This window comes from Podarcis bocagei (assembly GCF_964188305.1).
Source record: "Podarcis bocagei genome assembly, chromosome: 11".
In the NCBI taxonomy this organism is placed as follows: domain Eukaryota; kingdom Metazoa; phylum Chordata; class Lepidosauria; order Squamata; family Lacertidae; genus Podarcis; species Podarcis bocagei.
This window is the reverse complement of record NC_138136.1, coordinates 22,287,324-22,311,972: the sequence shown is the minus strand read 5'-3', so window position 1 is coordinate 22,311,972 and position 24,649 is coordinate 22,287,324. Positions and strand designations below refer to the sequence as shown.

General features: G+C 43.0%; 1 protein-coding gene across 2 annotated transcripts in view; it reads left to right on the top strand.

The window, feature by feature from the left end:
* The first annotated feature begins 4,253 nt into the window (after positions 1–4,253).
* CAMK4 (calcium/calmodulin dependent protein kinase IV) overlaps positions 4,254–24,649 on the top strand; it is an 88,028-nt gene continuing 67,632 nt past the window's right edge. For both annotated transcript variants that reach the window (XM_081213792.1, XM_081213791.1), the window contains exons 1-2: positions 4,254–4,395; positions 7,611–7,878. In XM_081213792.1, the coding sequence (XP_081069918.1) occupies positions 7,655–7,878 (224 nt within the window). In that variant the 5' untranslated portion in view covers positions 4,254–4,395; positions 7,611–7,654. The remainder of the gene's footprint in view (positions 4,396–7,610; positions 7,879–24,649) is intronic.

Genomic DNA, 24,649 nt, shown 5'->3' with positions numbered 1-24,649 from the left:
GCGAACCAAAGCAGCGCACAGAAACGGCGTTTACCTTCCTGACGGAGCGGTACCTATTTATCTACTTGCACTTTGACGTGCAAGTCCTGCTAGGTTGGCAGGAGCAGGGACCGAGCAACGGGAGCTCACCCCGTCGCAAGGATTCGAACCGCTGACCTTCTGATCGGCAAGCCCTAGGCTCTGTGGTTTAACCCACAGCACCACCCGTGTCCCTTTCCTCAAAACATACAAACAATTATCTCATGCAACAAAATAACTAATTCTTTGGGGGGGTGCACATATGAGATTTGTATTTTGTTGTTGTACACCACCCTGATATGTTATCATGTGACTGTATAGAAATATTTTTATCAATTAACCCCCCCCCTTTATAAAAATAGATTCCTTTAAAACTGAAGAAAGACAGGGAAGAAATGGAAGAAATAAATATTGGCTTGATGTAATATATATTTAAGTGGCTTTTAGCAATGGTTTTCGATGCATTACACAAATACAATTAAAGTCATTTACCAAAATCATTAGAAGCCAACACTAAAAATTGCAGTATTTTTATCTGTTCTCTGCCATTATGCAAAATAAGCCCAGGAAAAGATACTGCATATTTTATAAGCTCTGGTTTTGAAAAAGAAATAATTTGCATTTAAATTATTTAAAAGTAGTCTATTTTGAAAATAAATGGGTGGGTTTTGTTTCACTGATAAGCCAGAAAAAAAATTTCCCCCATCTTTTCAGTAGTGCAAGATCACAAGAATGATGAGGATTTTAAAAGGAAGAAAGTATGGATAATTGTATATTCTCCCCAAAGGGGAAATCAGGACTTTCAACAGGAAAATAACAGGGCAGGTGCAAGATGGAAGTGGTTTACCTCTTGATCTACAGTCAGTTGTTAAGCTATTGGCGCAAGAACCAAACATGACTTCTGCATAAATCAACGGAAGTGGTGATTATTCTTTGTAGCCCAAGCTACGAAAGGGTGAAAGCTGCAACTCTAAGCTGACCAAGCTGCAAGCTTCATTGTACACAGTGGGACTGACTTCTGGGTAAATGAGCCCAGGATTGTGTGGCCTGAAGCTCTTCTGCCCTGTGCCAGTCTTGTCCTTTCAAAAATCTCTATGAATAACTGCTGAACGACATGCATTGAGGATTCCCCGGATGGATAAGCCAATAGTCTTCCATCCTGCTTGAGGAATTGCTTTAGATCACTGTACTGGCTTAGGTTCTGAAAGGATCGATGAGCTATGGGTATTTAGCCAAGGTAGCGCCATTCTGAGGTTTCCATACAGGACGAAACATTTCATTTTCCTTTCCAGGCACAAATGCATTGTTTTATTTGTTTAGGCCATTTCTACACCATATCTCTCAGCAGTGTACATAAAATTAGAACAGCAGCAAATATCACAAAAATGGACAATAAATCCATTAATACAAATTACTAATAAATGTATACATATAGTATTTCCTTCTCCGTCTAACATACGTCCCACAAAAAAAAAACTTATCCAGAGGTTTTTCTTCTCTGCAGCAGAGTTTGAGGACTGAAAGGGAAAGAAAAGGAAAATTTGGTTCTATTAGCCCGTGTGTCTTGCACTAGCAGAATGGGAGTATTGGTTGCAGCCCATTACTTGGAAGTTTGTCCCAATGAAACTCATGCTTCCAAGTTATATATTTCAGTTTGCAATGCAAGGCAATGAATAATAATAAAAAAATGAGTAGGGTCACAGGCAATGGGGGAGAAAATTCAGACAAATAGTTGCTGTGCATGAAGACACGGTAATAGTTTCTTTAGCTTTGCTGTGCTTGAAAATTCAACTGGAATGAGACATTTGCCTTTTGCGAATGATGATTTTATGTCTGTATCAGCATGGGGAAGATAGCCTTCCTGCTAATGTGTTTGACACCTCTGCTTTATATAATTTCTAAAGAGCTGAAGTATCTATTAGCTACTGCATGCTTATATTCCAGCTTGACCTCAATGTGTCAAAACACAAACAATACCATTTCATGGTTTATAAAAGCAGTTTGTTATTTGTCCCTTACACACCAGGCTAGCTACAACTGATAGCATACTCCATTTGCCAGTATTTAAGCCATTGGTGTGATGCTATTACCAGGAAATGTTCAATCTCTTTTAATCGCTCTAATTCCTTTGTTATGATTGTGATTATATAGGAAATAAACATTGGACCTTTGAGAAAGCTGGTCTCCTCACAGCTTTATTTCATACTGCCTTCAGTTCTGGGACATTATAGTGCAGAACAAGGCCATTCTGTTGCTGGCGGTGAATAGGTGATGCAGTTTATAGATGGCAAATTTGGGAAAACTTTTGTCCAAAGTTCACTGCTCCTGGGTAATCATACAGAGAAGACAGGTGACAATGGCTGCTACTGCTTGGGGGTGAGTGGTAGGCTCTCGCATAGCCATTAAGCCTACAGTGTTGCCACCATAGGGAGTCGTTCAAGGACCAATGGCCTCTGCATGAGACTCTTAAATCTCAGGGTTGTGGGTTCAAGCCCCACGTTGAGCAAAAGATTCCTGCATTGCAGGAGGTTGGAACAGACGACCCGTGTGGTCCACTTCCAACTCTACAATTCTGTTATTTCAGGTAACAGAACCAACCATTTCCTAGAATGCCTTTTGTTTTGCCACTGCCTCCTTCATCCCATCAACTTCACATTTGTTTCATTTGGGGGTTTTTGTTGTCGTTGTTGTTAGTATCAGTTTGATTACTGTAGACCTGTGCTTGGTTTAATACACCAGCAGTAGCCGTGAGCAGAGTCAGAAGACAGTGAGCTATGGTCCCTTGCCCCAACTTTGCTTGTTCCTCATGGCAAAGCCATGGGCAACATGCAGACGTCAAGCTCTGATGGGTTATTGTGGCAGCGACACAGGACCGAGTGTGAGAAGAATGGAAAATAAAGAGTTGCGATTGGGTGCTTATTCACTATGTGAATAGGTGCCACCATCCATATACTCCTCCATTCTGTATGCCTTTGTCAGTTCTCCACTCTCTTAAAAATACTCCACGTGGGCTATTGGAGATTCACCTGCAACGCTCCCACTGCTCACTTCTTACTGATTGTGCTGATATTGCTGCACCAGTGATAGGTAAGTACTGGTGGCACTGCCAGTTCAGCAGCACGGGTTTCTTCTGGTGGTGTATCTTTGTCTTCTTATTCCTATCCAGTGTGCGTAACGCGGATTAGTATCACTGAACCAGCCCCGCTGTTTGTTGTTGTTCTGTGGTTTTAAAGTGTGAACTCATAAGAGGGATTTGGAGCGGGTTAGAAATAATTTGTTTTTTTAAAAAAATGAAATGAAAATAGAATCCGAGGCAATTCCCTCTGCACCCTCCAGGACCACTTCTTACGGGTGTCTTGGAGATTCACCAGAGCAGCTTTTCGGGTGGAACAATCGGCTATGGGGTGGAGAAGCAATTGGCAAAGCTCTCCTGCTTCTCTTCAGCCAGCATATGGAAGTGTCTCACTCCAAACAAACTACAAGCTGTAATGTGGTTTGTGCTTATTGCTTGTGGTTTGTCTGGGAATGCAAAAACACGAATCCAGATTCAGGTGATATAGTAAGGCAAACTATGTCTCAGCTCAGTGCAGTAGGAAAAGTGGCCATAATCTGTCCAGAAGCCCACATTTCCTCACACTTACTAAACTAAGTTTTGGCTTAGTTTTGGCTTAGCAAACCAGACTTAATATGCCACTTTTAAACCTGAAAGCTTTTTTTTCTGCAGTTTTGGTTTGAAAGTTGGAGGAAGCATGGAGGAACTCAGGTTCATGATCTGCGATTGCCCATTTACCGGTATATATATGATGGATTTGTCAGCACTGTGGTCACTGTTGCCTTTAATCTCACAGCAGATTGTGGGCACCATTTAAATTCAGAACCCTCTCCCTATTTGATTTTGTGACACGTGGCTCTGTATGTCTACGACGTACAAGGTGACAGCACCTCACACAGGGGATGACAGCTGACCTCTCCAACATGTCTCACCATATCTGGAATTCTGGGGCTATAACGATAAATCGCCTCATCAATACAAAGGAATGCCTAAATACTAGTAACGGAATATTAATGTTGCCTTGCTGAAACTATGCTGGGGTTTTTTATTTATTTATAGAGTATGCAGTTTGCTAATGCATTGCAGTCATTGGCGACTGTTTGATATTTCTTTATCTCTGCTCTCACAAAATAACCACGTGTCACAAAATCAAGTAGATGTCACCTAGCAACAGGAAGTGCAGTGCAGGAGCCAAGAAAAGTTCCAGGCTGGGCAGAAAGAAACAGCAAGCGGGGCATCAAGGAGGAGGCATGCATGCGTAAACTGGGTGTCTTAAGAGAACAAAGGCCTCGCAATCCAACAACACCGATGAAAACAACACTGTGGTGAGTATAGCAGGAAACTTTTAACAAGTGATGGGTGAGCTTTCCCAGGCTTGCTTAAAATTAGGACTTGGTTTAGACCGAGCCCAAATTAGCTCATTTTAAGAGCAAGTCCATTTGGAACTCTCTTAAGCCACCCCCTTCTCATCCTCCCCATAAACCTATGCTACTGACCGTGAAAAATGAAGGTTAGCGGTAGCAACATCGACTAAGACCTAGGACAGGTATGAGAAACCTGTCGCCCTCCAGATATTGTTGGATTCCAACCATCAGCCCCAAGCCAATGTTTCTGGGGTGATAGAATTTGTAATCCAACAGCATTGGGAGAGCTGCAGGTTCCCCCATCCCTTACCCTAGAATGTTGGAGGAACAGTGGATTGGACACCAGGATCCATGAGAATTATTATTTCCCAGGGCTTATTGCCCCTTTGTAAGGTCTTGGTGCTCAAATGCTGCTGAAGTGATGGAAGAAAGCCACAGCTGCAGCCTATTCCATTCTTGCTGCCTTCACCAGGTACCTTTCAGCAGGAAAGAAAGGGAGTTGGCTCTGGCAGCAGGGATGGAACAGATCACAGCTAAGCAATTTGGCCTTTGGGCTAAAAAAATGTCCCGCATGGCACGTGTAATGCCCCAATTAAAGTTATACTAGACCTGCAGCAGAACTACACACATTTGGCATACAAGATTGCAGTTAATGCTTTGGGGTAATGTCAGATACAATCTTCACTGACTATAGAGAGAGCTTGATAATCTGTTCAAATCCTTAAAAAGCAAGGAACCCTCTGTGGTGTGGCCAGCAAACCTGTATTATTTAAACCTGCACCACCTTATTCTACTCCCTCCCTCCAGATTTTTACACTATAATTTCAATAGTTCATAATTGTGGATATCATTCTACAGATAATTTCTGAGTACAGCAGTTCCATGCCACCAATAGAATGCATCACTTCTCAGGTGTTTGACATCATGTTTTACCCTTTTATTTCCAACCTACCTTACTCCAAAGGTCACCTGGGCATTACACTCTTCTTCACTTAAATTTCATTATTTCTAATGCTTACTGGCAATGTATTACCGGTAATCTATGTAAGAACCCTATATATGGTTTATATGTTTTAATTGTACACCTAAATATGTCAAAGTGTACTTACCTTCCAAGTATTTTCATCATGCAGCTTTCTACATAGGACCATCAGGTCAGTTGCTGTGCAAACAAATAGATGGACACATGTCTAGTATCAGAAATGGCAACATTAAGAAACCAAAGGAAGATAATTTTGATCTCCCGGGATATTCCACTGTTCTCCAACTAAGTGATTTCAAAGGGGACTGCAGCATGAAATTGCTGAACTGGAACTCATCAGGAAATACTGAATATATCAAGTTCATTATCTTGAACTAGGATAATGGTTTCCTGTCCCACCAGAGGTGTCAATTCATCCATCAATCCAAGGGATGACAGTCTCACCAGCCCGTTCTCATGCATGGTCACTTTGTATGAATTTTACTTACAATTGCCATATCCTGTATTATTTACATTTCATTGTCCTTAGACCCCACTGTTTCCATCCCTACTTCTCTACACTTGTGTAGACATGTATATACACATACATGTATTAGAGGTGACGTGAGTTCAACAGCTAAGGTGTGTAACAACTGGTAATTCATTATAAGCATGGTCAGACTGTGTGCACATAATCCACAAGGCACAGTAAATGGGTGCAATGGCTGGTTGTTATGCACATGAGCCATTCAGCTCATATTACCCCTGATATATATGTCTGCACGTTCTCCAATGGAGGATAACACTCCTTGCATGTGAAGCAGACTCTAGCGTAGGAAAGCTTTGCTTTGCTTTGAATATGATAGGACAAATGCACATTTGCAAATATGTGCATCATATCACATGGCACACTCCTTAGGGAGTTGTGATGGGTTGCGTGGAAGTTTTGTGGGCAACCTGGGTTGGCCTTTGCCTAGTGTGTGAAACCGCCCATGCTGAACCTCGCGAAAGCATGCGATACTCGACCAATGGGGTTGATTGATACTTAGGTCCAGAACCCCAAATCATCCTCTTGTATCATAGGAGCCAACTCCTAGGGGCCAAGATCCCTTCGCCTCCCCCTCAATAAAATATTTGAGGGGGCCCGCGCCCCATTTTTATGGGCATCGCCATTCAAAAGCGGTGTGACTGTGTGTGTGTGCGTGCTGGATCTTGTGATCGATTATGCAGGGCGGAGCTTCCTTGACACACACACACCCCAATATTTCGTTCAAGTTGGCACCCCTGTTTCGAATCCAAAGGAAACCGCCTTTTGCGCGTGACTGGTGGCTTTGCAACCTGACCCTCGTAGAGAAAGGAGTTACGAGGATGGCGAGGGGTCTCTCTCTAATTTGCTTCCATTGCTGAAGCGCACAAGAGTGGAGCGGAGTGTGGAGCGCGAGCCGCCTCCCACCACCGGGGCGAGGAAGGCATTAGGGCCCTGCGGGAAAGCGCCCCAAGCGGGGTCCCTCTGCCCGGCTTGTCTGGGTCTCGCATACACACCCCGCCCGCCCGCGCGCGCCGAGAGTGGCTGGCAGGCAGGCAGAGCAGTGGCTGCGCTGAGCCGAGCCCAGGACGGCTTCCAGCCGCTGCTGCCTTCGTGTGTTGCGATGGCAGCGGCGGCAACCCCCTCATTCGACGAAAGGAACCTCTGAAGCCCGCCCGGCTCCCTCCACCATCCGTCCACTTGGCACACACGCGCGCGCGCATTCACTCATACACGCAGAGGTAGAGAGAGAGAGAGGCGCGCGCGCCCTCTCGCCTTCCCTCACGTTACGCGCTGCGCCCAACCTCAACTTGCCCTCCTCGTCAGGCAGCTGCCAAGAAGACGCGAAGGGTGGGCTTCTGCTCGGCCAGAGCCGCTTCTCTTCGGGGCGACGCCCCCCCCCCTCTACACACACACACACATTTTCGGTGTGTCCGGGCGCGCGCGCTAGAGGTGGCGCGCGCGCGCTCCTCCCGCAGCCTCCTCCCCAGCTCCCTTTCCGTTCCGCCAGTCTCCGAGCGCCTCTGTTGCTGCTGCGCCCGCCTCGAAGTTTGGCCGGCAGCTCCGGCTCCTCAGGCAGCCGCCGCCGGCAGCGCCAGCAAGCAGCGCCGCTCTCTCGGAGCCGCCGCTGCACCGCCGAGCCCGCCTCTCTCGCTTAGCCGCCGCTTTGTTCTTCTCGCTCCCCCTCAGCCCCTGAAGAGCCGAACGCCCGCGCCGTTGCCGCGCGCCGCAGCATGCTGAAAGTCACCATGCCCTCGTCGTCGTCGTCTTCGTCGTCGCCCTCCTCCGCCCCTACCTCGTCCACCGCCGCCCCCGCCGGCTCTGCCCCGACCTCGGGCCGGCCCGGGGGCGCCCCTGCTGCCGCCGCCGGCCCCACCGTCGTCCCGGACTACTGGATCGACGGCTCCAACAGAGACACCTTGGCCGACTATTACGACCTGGAGTCGGAGCTGGGACGGTGAGGAGGCGGGAGATTTGCGCGGGCGCCGCCGGGGAAGAGGAGGTGGCGGGGCGTGAGGGGAGGAAAGCTATGCAGGGCTCTCGGGAGGGCAACATCCTGGGTGCTGCTGCTGCTGCTTGCTGGCGCGTCAGGGTGGCGGCAGCGGCGGCTGCCCCCTTATCAATAGGCAGGGTGGCGCTGGGGTGCCCAGGCTGAGGGAGGCGTTCCTGGACAAAGCGGGGCGGCCAAGGGAGGGGAGGGGGAGCTGGTGGTGCAGCAGCCGGGGCGCTTGTCGCCAGGCGAGGCAATGCAGGGGGCACAGCAGGGCCGGCGAAGTCCTGCGCGGTGCAAGGGATTGTGGGGGTGCGCGGAGCGGTCCAGGCAGAGACCGAGAGATCGTGGTTCCGCAGAGAGGAGACATTCCTAGACAGCCGTGTGGGCGGCCAGCAGTCTCGCTTTAGAGCGGGGGTGGGGAGGGGAAAGACGGCCAGGTGGCGCTGGCGACTGGAGAGTTGGGACCACAGGAGCCAACTCCTAGGGGCCGAGGATCCCTTCGCTCCTCCCAATAAATGGTCCGCGCACCCTCCCCCCAGTTGATGAGCATTGCTATTCAAATGGTATGTGTCTTGTGATCAGTTATGCAGGGTGGGGTTTATCTCTCCCCCACCCCAGTTTTTTTATTCAAGTTGGCACACCCCTGGTTAGGACACCCCTGGCTAGGAAGGAGAAAGTGGTGTGGCAGTTTCAGGGCTTGATCCTGGAAGGCAGAGGGGTATCCCGTCCCTCTGCGGGAGAAGTGGCAAATTGGAGTTGGAGAGAGTGGCCACTTATGGAAGAGGGGCAACTGCTTGGCGTCTTTCTCTTGCTGGTGTTGGGGAGCAGGGGTCAGACTGGGGCGAGTGTGCTGGGTTGGTGTCTCAGCGCTTCTGCTCAGCAGCCACACACCGCCAAAGATTTCTTCCTCTTCCCCACAAGTCTCCCCTCCTTCCTTCCTTCCCTCCCGCCCACCAACTCTCTTATATTGAGGGAAGAAAGCTGTAAACGGATCGAGCTGTTGCCCCTTGTTTCACATGTGTAGGAGGCAGTATTGAAAGATGCGCCATCTGTAGTGCTCTAATAGGAGATGGAAAATCTATTCTCTCTTTTTTTTAACCCACATACAGATTTGGGTAATCAGCATCGTTATTTTATCCATGTTAAACTTATTGTTATCGTATGGAGGCAAGTGACACTGAAAATGGAATTTAAATACTGGTTTGGATTTGCGGTTCTGTCAGTAGGTGCTAGAGAGTGGGAATGAATCATTTAAAGCAGTTGAAAGGAAGAATAATAAAGTGATGCCTTGGTTCAAAGAAATGAACAGCCTAGCACTAATTATCTGGGAAGAGGCTAAGCTTGCAGCGTCGTCTTCTGAAACATGAAGAAATGTTTTGCAAATACCATCTCAAGAGCATTATTATTCTGGATAATTATTTAATGGTAACAGCTGTTGCATACTTATGACTTGACAGAACATTTGTGTTTGCGTGGATAAAGCATTTCCAAAAATTCTGTGTTCCTCGTGAATTGAGGGGGTATGCGTGTCAACCTGCAATCTAAACAGGATGGGAGAAAGGTAGAAACCCACAGGGTTTTCTTTTGGAAAACAGTATTCATTTTAAGTAGAAAGATTCAAGTTTAATTTTTTTACAGGAGAAAAATGTTTAGAACATTTATCTAACCTTCTCCATCTCATCTCATCTGAAAGTAGCTTCCTCCTGAAGCAATATTTTATTTAATTGTGGAGAGTTTGTGAAAACACTGGTGGGCCAGTATTTTAGTTGGCTAATGGTGGGGCGATAAGTGAGTGCAGCAGCTTCCCACTCAGAACTATGAGGAAGACGGTGCTGTCATGTGACATCCCTTTCCACACACATTGATACAAGTGTAAAAGGAGTTTTCAGCGCCTTGTCTGTAAAGGCCTAATAAGGTGGGGTAAGAACATCAGGGAAGTCAATGAAGGGAAAAAGAAAAAATATCAATTAATAGCCTGTTCCAGTGCTATTAGGGGGTCGCTTTAGTAATATGCAACTGGAAATCTCAGCTGAAAACATTTATGTATTTTACTATTAAAATATTTTAAAACTACCCACCATCTTTTCAGACCCCAGGGTGGTATACAATCGGCATTGTTATAATACAGCTGTATGCCATTGGTACCTGACACTTCACAATCATCACGAAATCAAGTTGCCAAAACTCCATTAACCCTGTGTATGTTTACTCAGAAATAAGTTCCACTGTGTGCAGTGAAACTTACTTCCTGATAAGTTTATACAGTCATACCTCGGGTTACAGATGCTTCGGGTTGCGCGTTTTTGGGTTGCGCACCGCGTTTTCGGGTTGTGCACCGCGCCGAACCCGGAAGTACCGGAATAGGTTACTTCTGGGTTTTGGCACCCGTGCATGCACAGGAGCACTAAATCGAATCACAACGTGCGCAGAAGCGGTGCTGCGGGTTGCGAACGCTGCGGGTTGCGAATGTGCCTCCTGCACAGATCACGTTCACAACCTGAGCATCCACTGTATAGGATTGCAGCTTAAGTCATTCATGCAATTTCTAACTTTCTTATTCAATATGGGATGAAGAGCAAAGACCCTCCAGTGAGTTGCCATTTGACAAACTGCACCTATATCCATAGCTGTCAACTTACAGATTTGAAAATAAGGGACCAGTAGCCTCAAAAATAAGGGATCAGCAGCCAAAATAAGGGATTTTAGTCAACCAGCAGCCAAATGAAGCCTCAAGCAGTGGTTCCCACAGCGCAGCAACCCGACAAAGGGGATGCAGCAGGGAAAACCACTGTCACCTCTCCGCTGGGAAGCGCTGAGCAAAGGCGAGTCCCCAGGCAACGTGGCCAATTTGATTGGCACAAGGCATGCAAGCTCCACCCCCAGTCATTCTTAGACTCCTTATTGGGTGAGCAACGCAGCCAAGCAACACAGTTGGAGCCTCCCTCCTCCCTGGCCGGCAGGGAGGGAGGGAGAGGAGCTGCTTCCTTTGAAACCCGGGAAATTTAAGGGACATCATCAATAAGGGACAGCAACGGGACACAGCGCTGGGATAAGGGACTGTCCCACCAAATAAGGGATGCTTAACAGCTATGCCTATATCCCATTCCATTCGTACTCCTGAAATGTGTCTCATGGCATTTCAGTGCTATGAAACACTGCCTTCCTCTTTTTGCTGCAGAATTAGATTGTAATGAAAGTAGCACTATGATGGCTGCCTGGCATCTGCAGAGACAGGGAAGTAGGAGCAATGGCAGAAGCAGAGCTGGGAGAACAGAAGTCACTGGGTAGGAGCCAGTGGAGTTGAACTAGGTAGAAAAAGCCTGAATGAGCAGAGTGTGTGTGTGTGTGGGGGGGGGAATAGCTAAGCATCCACAAATATATATATATATTAACTAGACTTTGTTAAAGCATAAAGTCAATCATATCTAAATACAAAACCACGTCATGGGGCAATTCCCATTCTCAGTGGCTTATATTGACAGGTGCCTTTTTATAACCTATTTTAGAAGTGCATGAAATAGTTACATTATGATATTGGGACCATGTGTAGGTTAAAATACACTTTAAGCATCCCTTCTTATGTGGGAGAGAGGACATACCTGCAAACATGCATCATTTTATTTAAAACCATGTTCTAGGAGGCTTACAAGATAAAAACAAAACAATTCAAACACAACAAAAGTAGTCGTAAACAATAAATAAAACATCAAAAAAGCACACAGCCAAACTGAACACTTTCCACATGAATCATAATAAAGATACGAAATAAACACACAAAGTTAATATCAATAGCAGCAATAAAATCCTCTAAACAATACCCCCAACCTGAATCTGTTCAGCAGCCTCAGCGTTTGTAGCTGGAGTCAGTCACAGTCCCACCCTCCCAGGCCAGGAATCACAGCCAAGATGGAGAACAAGAGCAGAAACACACTTTGATTCCATATAAACTGTTAAAAACAGTAATATGGGAAACTCATTATAAATTGTTGCTATGGTAGTATCTAACACCAGATAGACTTAATAAAATCTATTCCAACATACAGTTTGAATGTTGAAAGTTTTCTGGCACCAGTGCGCACTAACCTCATTTGTGGCAGAAGTTTAAGAAGGCATATGATTTTTGGAGGCAAATAATATGTACCATGAAATAAGTGGTGTGGATTGCACTGGGACTTAGTCCAATGTTGCTTTTGTTTAAATACATTTTCCCACTGTCTGGGTGATAATGAAAGTTCTAACTCTTTATTCCAATCATCTCTTACTGTCTGTGTATTGAACTTTTGTATTGTTAATATATATCTATAAAAAGCAATTGCTGGCTTTTTTTTTTGAATGAGTTGTCCAATTGCTCCAATATCTCAGGTATCTTGGAAGCTGAAAGGGCTGATAGACCAAACACACTTGGTTAGGAGATGTTGTAATTTAAGATATTGCCATTGGGCTGCATCTGATAGATGATATATTTGTCTTAAAATAGCAAAAGTATAAAATTCATCTTCCCCATCTAACAGTTGGTCCAATGTCAAAACACCTGCTTTCATCCAATTTTTCCATATCATCATCTTTTTTTGCAATTCTTAGTGTGGGGTTTCCCAACAGAGTAAGTTTAACATGTGAAAATGAGTCAAATTTGTTTTTATTAGCCAATATTAAATTTTTTCCAGAGTCACTTGAGACTTCAAATTTTTCAATCCTAGTATTGTCCAACCAACCAAAGGTGCTATGTACATATATTGTAGGGTTGTCCGCATCAGAAAATTAGGGCCAACAGTGGGATTCCAATATTTAGTACTTGACTGTATGTAAGCTTAGTGATATAATTCCAAATTTGGGATTCCAAAACCACCTTTTTAAATTTGTAGCTGCATTCTCTGCAAGGATATTCTTGGTGTTGCTGAGCCCCAAAGGCATTTCCTAAACAATGAGTTTATCTTTTGAAAATATGATTCAGATATAAAAACTGGAAGTCCTTTCAGGATGTAAATGAATCTGGGAATAATATTCATTTTGAGAGCATTCACTCTTCTCTTCCCCAAAGGGAATTTGTTTTTGTAAATAATGAATTATCCCCTTCTTGATTTGTAATTAACGTAATCATTCTCTTAAAATAATAAGAAAAAATAAAAAATGCCTACGTATGAAAATATAAAAGTGTTCCATATCAAGGAGCGTGCTTATAAAACAGTTCTACTCTTTCTCCCTATAAACAATTTGACAGTAAAATTTTTGTGCCATACTAAATCTGAACTGGCACAGTTACTTGACTTATTCCAGAAGGTATTAAACTTTCATGGGTGAAGTTTCAAAGCTCTATAGCTCATATTTTAATGTTTTACATGGATTCATAATTTAGTCGTATATATCTGTAATATGGTGTTAATATTTAAAGCACACAGAGTTCTGGGAATAGTGGCGAAGACATTAGAGTGTACATCTATCTTACACAGTTATGATGAAGTTATTTCTTGCTAGCAAAATCTCCTTTTGCAAAACACTTTAGCAATATATTCTAGAAATGCCAGATACATAAAAAGTTCTGATTTATTTTGCTTTGGAGCTTATAGTTAAGCCAGTCATATCAGTTGAACAATCCAAGCAAGGTTTCGTTGAAATGTAAGTTGTTTTATACATGAGAATGCAATTTGCTTCTAAAGAAACCTACATTTCTGGAATGCCCATTTGTTTTTCCTTCTGTTTTTCCCCCTCCCATTTTAACCCTACTGACTGAGAGTGAGTGTTGTATTTGAGTCCTGTTTCTTGTGGATATTTGGGTGGTTACTATGAGAATAGGGTGCTGGCCTGATGCAGCTATTCTCATGATCTTAGTAGAAGCTCAAGTATGGTTTATTATTGGTGTCACCAGTTGTGTTTGAAGGACCAAAATGCTATCCCGCCCCCCCCCCCAAACTCTGGTCACAAAACATGACCATCAACACATCAATGCTGCACACATCAGATCACAAAGTAGCAAAATAGGCAATAACAACAACATTGTGTTCTCCTGTAAGAATATTTGCCTGAAAACAAATTTTAAAAAGCTGCAATTGACTCAGGAAGTAATTTAGAAATCTTATTCACATGTAAGGATGCATAACGTTTACCTGGGATGAAGTGAGGATTGCCTCTGACATGTACAAGATTGCACTATAATTCACTTTCATCCTACCATTGTGATCTCTGATGCCCCAGAAAGATAAGAGCATATGTGAGAGAGTGAAAGAGATAATGAGAACTTTCCCAGGATCTCAGCCAGGCAAAAGCTTTCATTTACTAGATATTCAGCTGGAGTTAAGCTAGAAGGTATGTGAGTTATCTGGGTAGATTTTGTTCTCTTTCATGGATAAAGCAAGATATAATGGATCAGGTGGCACTGTGGGTTAAACCACAGAGCCTAGGACTTGCTGATCAGAAGGTCGGCAGTTCGAATCCCCGCGACAGGGTGAGCTCCCGTTGCTCGGTCCCTGCTCCTGCCAACCTAGCAGTTCGAAAGCACGTCAAAGTGCAAGTAGATAAATAGGTACCGCTCTGGTGGGAAGGTAAACGGTGTTTCCGTGCGCTGCTCTGGTTTGCCAGAAGCGGCTTAGTCATGCTGGCCACATGACCCGGAAGCTGTACGCCGGCTCCCTCGGGCCAATAAAGCAAGATGAGCGCCACAACCCCAGAGTCGGCCACGACTGGAGCTAGACTAGGTATAGCAAATGTGCCTGCCACATGTTGTTGCAGTCCAACTCCCATGAACCCAAGCCAGTATGGACAATGGCCAGGGATGATGGGAGTTGTAGTCCCACAACAACTGGCGCTATGTTGTGGAATCCCTTTCCTGCTGAATTATGAGAGGCTCCCCTTAGTACTGGCATTCTGCCAGCTCTCAAAGACACCCTTGTTTGGACAAGCATTCCCCTGAACTCGGAACTTCCTAATCTAATTGCTTTAATTGATTTTTAAACTGTTTTGCTTTTTAAGAGGCTTGTTTTGTTGTATATGTTATTTATGCATATTTTTAATGTTCTCCTGAACTGATAATAATGGCCAAACACAAGTTGAATTGTTTCTCTTGTATCTGCCTCAGCCAGCTATGGCCATGCGTGCTATCCCCTTTTTGGGGTAGTCTAACATCACGGGACAATGAAAATATCAGATTCTATCTGTCTGACATTAAACTGGAAGTAACTGCAAAAGTGGCTGAGTTTTTATCAATAGTATCTCTTAAGAGTGGTGAATGACACTATTTAGTGGGAAGAAACTCCAATGAAAACCCTCGTTATTACATATTTTTACATGGCTGTTTATTTGTATATATTTTAAAAATTTATACATCTGTGTTTTGTGATGGCCTATATTTGTAATGCCTAATAAAGGTTTGGTGTAGTAAGTATAATTATAGGGCAAGTCTGGTTTGTTCTTTTTCATGGCAACGGAAGTGTCCCAGCTATGTTTCCCCACCCCCTTATAGCTTAATTTGGAATTTAAACTCTTTTGCTTGACGATAGCCAGTCACTAGAATATAAAAGATATATACACAACCTGGCTGGATAGGTAATTATTGTTCATTTTTCAGGACTAGCCTTCTGACAAATTGAGACCGTTTTCTATCATTATTATTTTGCAAACAATTATCCATGACCCTATATTACAGCACTCTTTGCATACATCCGTGTTTGGGGAAAACACAAAGCTCTAATTTGAGAGCAGCAACACAATGCAATATAGTGTTTTGTTCAGGAGCAATATCTTTTTCTACACAATTCCTGTTCTAACCAGCTCCCTGTATTGCAGTGTCTCATTTCATTCATTCATCTCATGCCCACACAGATGCATGCACTTGACCTGATTCGTTACACGTGTGTTAAAAACAAAGGCAACTTGGCATCAGCTTGTGCGTGGTTATTTGGTTTGAATGAGTTCGTACAAGTTAAGTGAAGCTTGTATGCTTGGAAGTCTTGTCATAATGCTTACTATACATGTAGCAAATATTATGTGAATTAGCCTCAAGTGCAGCAGAATGAGGTGGGGGGAGAGAATTGTATCAGGTGTGGAGGTAGGGGGTACCAAATACAATTTTTAATGATCTCAAATGTTAAAAATGAACCACATGAGAAGGCTGGGTTACAATATCTAATGTAGAGCCTACCACTTTAGGATTCCACAACTTCATTCTGCTACTTGTGTAGATCCAGGCTCAGTCTTGTCTTAATATAAGCAATAGCAATGGACAGTAGTCTACAGTTTAGGAAAACCACGGTGCTTCTGCAGTTGATTATGAAATGGCAAAGAGCTGCTTTCAAATGGCACATGTAAATCATCATTCAAACACTCAGTCTTTTGGATCATGGCCAAAGCTAACACCATCCACTTCAAAGAAGGTCTCTACCTTTTTCTAGACATAATGCAAATTCTCAGGATTAGAAGTTTTCCCTGTAAACTAGGATACCTCCGGTGCCATCATTGCAGCAATTCAACAACTAATTAATTTCCTTTTAGTTATCAGGTATTCATTCCCTTTCGTGTGTTACCTCTGAGTATTTGGGTCTCTAATCTGGGTTTCTAAAAATGAAGCAGCACTGAACAGTTTGTAAAAAGTATTAGCAGGAAAATGGAAGGCGGAGTACCATTGTTCCAAGACACCATTAGTATATCAGAGGCGGTTCTCTCACTTCCATGTGAGTTACTGCCTGTTTTTCTGCTGAGTTCAACTTAGATATCTTCCATGCATATCTTTCAATACCTTGGTGGGTGTCATAGTTAAAAATTTCTTGATTTTTCCTACCCATGGTGCACAGTACAGCTATAAAAGAAAGAATTTGAATGGCCATAAGATAAGAATAGCTGTAGTCATTGTTGCTGTTTTATCATACTGTGCTTCCAGCTTGTACAAGATCTCCAGTACCTCTTGAAGGAGACTGTGAAACTGGGCCAGTGCTATCTGGGGAACCATAAATCTTGCAATATATTAAAAAGTGAATGAACAAGCCCTTAGAGATTGATCAGCATGAAATGCAATGCTAAATGGATGTTAATGGGCTATCCTTAACTCTCATTAGATTGAGCAACAATCTGCAGTGCAACAATTTAGTCTTTATGGTGCCACAAGACTCTTATTTGCTCAGCCTAAATGTGCATTGTGTACCTTTGTGCATATGGTTCAGAACTTTGCTACCTGCTGAGAAAACCTTTCTTTTGAAGTGGAGAGGGACCATAGAAGTTGAGCATATGCTGTACATGCAGTAGGGGCCTGTTTGCACATCACCCCCAATCTCTGAGCAGTGTGAGATTCCAGGGGGTTCCAGGTGCTTTACGCAAGGTTCATGCTCTCTTTTGGAAATGAGGCAAGGTGGAGATTGTGGTGTATTTATGACCTATGGTTTATGCCTTGTGTGCCTCTTTCTGGCAACTCCTGGCCACTAAGCTGGTGCCAAACGTATTGTTCTGCTCTCCTTTGGACCACATCAGCGAGGCCAAGAGGGGGGTCTTGTCATCTGGGCAGCACAGGATCTCCATACACGCTGCTCAGACTTGTGCCCCAGGGAAGTCATTTTGGTGCTGCTAACACAGTGGTTTGACTTTACCACTGGAGGAGGTGCACTCCATTGTCTCTCGAGACAGATGGAAGCCAACAACAGCAACACACATATATAATCTGAGCCTATAGTGTAGTTCACAGCATTGGCACCCCAAGAGGGACTTGTTTCTCCCATAGCCACAGCCTTGGATCCAAACAGACCTCAACCATTGCTCTCAAACATCTCTCTGACTCTCCGGCTTGCTGCTTTGCTTCTCCTAGTCACATAACTTCCAACTCTAAAACCCTTCTTCCAACTCTGCCTTTGTCTTTAAAAAACTAACCATGAGTTGAGGGGGCAATTGCTGACTGGCACAGAGCCCCTCCCCACCTTCACCCCAGGTCATTTCCTCATCAGGAAACTGGCCTGGCTTATGTTTTAACATTTGCTGAATCCAGGGGTTCAGTGTGTGGCACCCAGAAACTCATGACACGGGGGAGACTGGCACCCACAAACTCAGCCCCAAGTTCAGTCCCTCTCCTCCCCAATTAAAAGGATTAGGTAACAAAAAGACAGGAAAGACTCAAATGAACGTACCATATTTTCCCGTCTATAAGACTCCCCCTATTTGGGGGGGTCTCAGATTTAAGAAGATGGCCTCGGCACTATCCGTGTATAAGAAGCCCCCTAATTTTTGACATTATTTATTAGGGGGGAAACCTAGTCTTATACACAGAAAAATACACTACTTTCAGTCATTATGTTATTTGTTTAAATATTTATAGACTACACTTTCATATGAAACATTGCAAGGTAGTATACTACCTAAATATGCAATACTACAGTAAACATAATAAAAATGTCAAACACACCAGTAAAAGCTGGATAGCAAAACAAAACTAAGCAAAACTCTCAGGTTTGAACGGTCAGTCTGATTAATACAGTTTTTAAAAGACGTCTGAAAGAGAGCGGGGATGACTCTTGCCAAACCTCCGTTGGCAAGGAGCTCCACAGAGCAGGGCTTGTCAGTCCCTGGTCAAGGCCAGCCAGACTTCAGGAGTATGTGGGACTGCTGAAAATGCCCCATTGGAAGACCTCAGCAATACAGGTGAAACATAAGAAGTCAGGTGGTCCTTAGACAATACTAGGCCGGGCTAGATCAACATGTAGCATAAGGCAGCTTCTTCTGAACTGACTTCCCCTCTGAATCCTTGCAGTGCATGATAAAACATAATTGACTCAAAGCACATATGTTATTGAAGAGTCCTGCTGAAGTTCTGAGGTTCTAAACAATTACTCAAGGAAACCCACATTCCAGCACAATGCTCTCCACCAGATGTCCAGCTCTACAATTAATGCACTTCGTTTTTCTTACGCACATGCTCATTTATAAAGCACGAACCTTCAGCCCAGCTTTCCATAGGAAAGAGGTCTTTCTTAACAGCAGCTGTAACTAGAAAGGATACTACCAAGTCTTCTTCTGCTCTGTTGATCAAGGAGAAAGCCACATGCTATCAAAGGCTGCGTAGATGATGCAGACACCAAGTGATCCTGTGGCTTCTGACTGTGCCCACTCATTAAAGCCAGTGTCTGGACTCTCTGAAAGGGAAACTCCTATGTGAGCAATGTTAAGGAATTGCTCATGTGGAAGGAAGCCCTTTCAAATGGGATGGCAACCTGAAAACACAGGTGTTTTGTTGGAAGGATTTTAGTTCAAGTGCAGTGAAATCTCTGAGAGTTTTCCCCCCTAACACCCCCTTCCCCATTGAATGGCAGTCTTCATTCCCAAATCGGGGGTGGGGGCTGTGAAGGCAAGTGTGCATAGCTATTAGTATCGTGAAAGAAAGCTACATAAGCAAAAGGTAAATGTAGCACGATTTGTCCCAGTTGTGGGGAATAAAATCTTGGAATGTTTGAATATTTAAATATTGAAGAAGCTGGGTATGTGCAATCTGGAGAAGAGATGATTAAGAGGTGATATGATGACCATTTTTCAAATACAGTCATACCTTGGAAGTTGAACGGAATCTGTTCTGGAAGCCAGTTTGACTTTCAAAATGTTCGGAAACCAAAGCATGGCTTCTGATTGGCTACAGGAAGCTGTGGAAGCCCAGTCTGACATTCGGGTTACAAAGAACATTCCCAAACCGGAACACTCACTTCTGGGTTTGCGGCGTTCGGAAGCCAAAACGTCCAAGTACCAAGGCGTTCGGGATCCAAGGTACAACTGCATTTGAAGAACTGTCACATAGATGTTGGAACACATTTGCTTTCTGCTGCCCCAGTGGGTTGAGCTATAACTCAACACTCTTACCCAACTCTTGAACTCAGCACACTTACCCCCCAAAATACTTTTTTGGTGATACACACGTAGCCACCTTATGATACACAGCAATATTTTGTTGCAAGTGATATTGTAACAATATAATTGTGAAATGTCTAAAGAATCTGGGCCTGATGCAGTGCGTATAAATAGACAGACCTTGTCCATTGGGCTTGCATTCTAATTAGGCAAAACTAAAACTATAAGTATAACCAGGAGACTGAAAACTGGAGGAGGAACAGATGAACAGAAATAATTAGGCATAAGCTAGCTGACATAAAGATATTTTTTCCATTAAGGAATGATAAGGAACATTTAAAGAAATGTTAAGAGACTAATTAAGTGAGGAAATTAGCTGGTAAAAGCGTTCCATAGATGTGAGGAAGGAAGAAGCATGAAGTGGTGGGAAGGATACAGCATTTAGCAAAGTGAAACTAAAAATAAAAGTTAAGTCAGAACTAGAGAATGAAAGTGAATACATGATCATTATATAAAAAAGGGTAGGTAATGGAATGCAAAACACAAACAAAAAGCTTAAGGTGCGCATAAGGAAAAAGCAACTAAAAGAGCATAACAATTATCCAATCAGGATAAAATAAGAGAATGAGCCAAAGTGTGGACAGAATAAACAGGAAAAAAAGAGCAAATGTTAGCAATATTTGACAAGTGAACACAGTGAAAGTTAGGAAATGATGAAATCTGAGAAGAAGAAAATATAACAAAATAAGACGAAGTTCTCTTGGTTGAAGAAAATAAAATAAAAGGGGAGGTAGACTTCGGAAATACAGCCAAAACTAGAAAAAATACAAATGAACAGACAGTGGAAAAGGAATGCAAACAAGCAGCAAGTGTGAGTGGGGGATACCGCTAGATTCAAAGCACGGCGTGCAAAAGTGAATAAAAGACAGGAAAGTTTAAAAGAATCAAGAAGAGCAAGAAAATATTGAAGTGACAAACGTGAGATTGGTTGACGTGGATGTTTTTGTTTTTCAAGAATTGATTTTTCCTTTTTCCATATAATATGCAACTAGGAGAATAAGTTAGGTTTCCAAAGTCATTCATAAGATTTAATGACAGTTCGGTCTTACTGTTTTATTGCACTCATGGTTAAAAAACATATACACTTGTTGTATCTGTGAGGATGAAGGGCAGCCTAAAAGCAATGAATAAATGAAATAAAAATGTGTCTAAGCCATTGTACTATGTGGCCTAAAAATTATCGCAATAAACAGTAGAAAACATAGGAAAATGCCTTGTGCTGAGGAGGAGCATTGGTCTAGTCTAGCTCATTATTGTGTACACTGACTGGCAGCAACTGCCCAGGGTTTCATGAAGGAGTCTTTTCTGACTGGGGATTGAACTGGGAACCTTCTGCATGCAAGGCAGATGTTGTGTCTTTGAGCTATGGGCCTTCCTACCATGCACCTTGACTTGCAAAGGGAGTCTTCATCTGTTGCTCTGCCTCAGTCAGACATGATAGTACCAAAACCTAGACGGGCATTTGTGCACCATAAGGTCCTACTGAAGCAAATGGGTCTTCAAGAGATGCTGAAAGCTTATCACCATGCCAGTGGTAAATTATGGGAGAGGACATTCACATACCCCCGCAGAATAGGCCTTTTGGTTGCTGAATTTCAGATTTCCCTATGTTGTGGGACAACCAGAATTCAGTGCATCAGCCGCTGAACTTAGCACATGGACAGATTCATGCTGGAGGAATGTTCCTTCAAAAATGCAGGTGACAAGTTGTTTAGGGCTTTGTAAGTCATTACTGGTGTACCCTGAGTATACTTGAAGGATGTTACATGTACTGAAATCAGAAGGTTCAAAACACCATACAACCACATCCAAAATATGGCACAATTCAAGAACCCAGTTAAATGGATTGATTCTATGGTATGAAGTTGATTTTTGACGATGACATGAACTATGGTAAGTCTCTGTCAGTACCTATCTACTAAGAAGTCAATCCCAATTGGACTTCCGGGTAAGTCTGTATAAGATTGCAAATGCAGCCTATTTTTCCTGCATTATTTAAGATTTAAGATTTTGTATGTAGTCTTTGATACCTGATAAACTCATTTAAAAATGTTTCTACTTTCCCCCTATCTTTTATATTTAACTTATAACTAAAATAAGAGAGAGAGAATAGTGGATGTGTCTAACATGGTGTACTTTTTCAAGGCACATTCCAATAACCCTTGTAGCACACTATGGTCCATGAGACTATCTCTATTGTGCAATCTTTGTAAGCTTCCCTGGGGCATCTCAATGGCCATGTGAGATATTTAGTGCTGGCTCACATTATCCTTTTTTGTGTGGTCCAGCATGATACTTAGAATCATAGAGCTGGAAGGGACCACAAGGGTCATCTAGTCCAACCTCCTGCAATGCAGGGATCTTTTGCCCAACATGGGCAATGGGCAACCCTCAAACCCATGACTCTGAGATTAAGAATCTCATGCTCTACTGACTGGCCTATCCCACTTCTTCTAGTGTCTTTTTGTTTTAACTTCTATTTCTATGTGTGTTTTCAAAAAACTGAAAATACACTTTTGTTAGCATCCTCTTTTATGCTGGTGAGTTAAACGGGTATCTCTTGTAATTGCTACTGTTGGTATTATTATTATTTGTATATAACATGCTATATTTAAATCAGAACAAACCCTTCTGTGCCCAGCATTGCAACTGTTAGGTAGACCATATGTTAATAAGAACATTTCATTGTAAGTAAACAGTTTATTGCATTTGAAAATAACCAGTCAGGCTCAAAAAGACTTTCACCAACAGCACAGGCTTGTATGATGCGTAGAAATTATTATCACCACTCAATTACATTTATTTTGTGTATTATATTTTTTAAGTAATTGACACAATGGCCACATTCACACATAAAGCTAAGCAAAGTTGTGTGGTTTGTTTAACCCACAATGTGCACAATCACACAGCTCAAATGCTCTTATTTTGCTCTTTCTTTTGTCTTGCAAGGAGCAACAAACCATGAGCCTTGACGTAGTGTGATGTCCAAACCATTGCACTTTGTTTTTTATTAATCACTGCCCATCTCAAAACCACATGTCATTAAAAATATAGTAGTGCTAACAGCATTTATACCAATGGAGACTGCAAAACTCTTCCATCCTTCTAAAAAAAATGTCAGAGTTTCTGTGGTCTGAGAGAAGTAATTGAACCACAGAGGAAATTCAGAAAGGCTGTAATTGCATGATGGTGTTGTATGGATGTCTTGCAAAAAGTGAGTGAACAAACCACAGCAATTTCTCGGTGAGCTTCTATTGTGGAAGCACCGTTTCAGCCTTGAAAGTAACGTGTACTAAGAAAACGATATTATACTAATGGATGGTTTTGATTTCTGAATATGCACAAGCCTCACGTGAAAAGAGAGCCAACTGCAATTTTCAGTAGTGTTTATCAGTGCTTTTGCTGATTTTAAAGTTCTGCTGTGTGCTTCTGCTTTTATTTTTCTAAGATGAAAGATAAATCGGTAAGAATTGCTATTTAAACACAAGCATTTTTAAATAGGCAGTGAAGTTAGAGGACCTGCAGGTGTGTGGTGCAGAAAGCAGATAAATTCTTTAAAATAGTTTCATGGAGGTGGTTTTGAGTAGGCTGGGTAGCAATAAAGGTCTAGGAATTGTATACTGTGAAGTGTAGCAGTACTTATTTACCTGTCATTCAAAACCCTCATCCTTCTGCTATACTTAGAAACATGCCCATGTAGCCCACTGGTGGGCATGCCCACATCTTTCTTTTAATAAAGAATGACTACATAAGGTGTTTGAACTTTTAAATCTTCTCATTCCTGAGATAATCTTCAAAACACATCTCCAATTGCCAATGCAGATTACATAAACCTGGTACAGGAGCCTTGCAGTACTGTTTAGGGCTCATGAGATGGTGGGAACAGGGAGGTTATAGGATGGGGTAGGTAAGAGAATATATTTTTTCCTCTTTCCCACTAGCCTTGAAACCTTCGTCAGCCAAGCAGATGTTTATGAAGTGATGCTAACGTGGGATAGATATGTCAGTTTGCATTTTTTAGTGCAGAAAATACACATCCGATATGTAGAGATCTTTCCTATTCTAATTAATTCAAGAGGGTTCTGGAAGCTTCTCTTGGTGAAAGAAACAAGCAGAAGGTTCATGGTGTTTGGGTTATTCCTTCAGAGAAGCTGAGTACAGCTGGCTTAAACTGGCTCTCTTATCTCTTTCTGTCAAGGCCATGCCGACTATAAAAGTAGGGCCAGAAGGAGCCTGGGTTTCAGTTTCTTTTTCTATCTCTTTTCCTTCTGGTGTGGTGTTTTGTACATAGTATGCTTAGTGTTAAGGTTTGGACTTATTATAAGTTATTGTAAGTTTAAGTTAAGTCTGCTGCAACTGCATTTTTTTTGGGACTGTGCCAGTTGTGAATGTACAGTGGTACCTCGTATTAAGAACTTAATTTGTTCTGGAGGTCCGTTCTTAACCTGAAACTGTTCTTAACCCGAGGTACCACTTTAGCTAATGGGGCCTCCCACCACCATGCAATTTCTGTTCTCATCCTGAAGCAAAATTCTTAACCCGAGGTAGTATTTCTGGGTTAGCGGAGTATGTAACCTGAAGCGTCTGTAACCTGAAGTGTCTGTAACTCGAGGTACCATTGTATTGGATTTGTGACCATTTGCCTCTGTAGCAGTAAAGCTCTGCTGGATGAAATATAATTGCCCCTGGTCTATTTTTTGGGAATCCCGCAACACATTTAAGTTGTTACCCTGCTAACTATATGTTGGAATCTACTCTGGATCAACACTGAGTAGAATGTCAATGACAGGATAAGCACCAGGGCAACAGTTCTTGATAAAGTAGAGGCTAGGTGATGAAATGTAAAAGTTTAAGCCACCTAGCTCTCTACAAC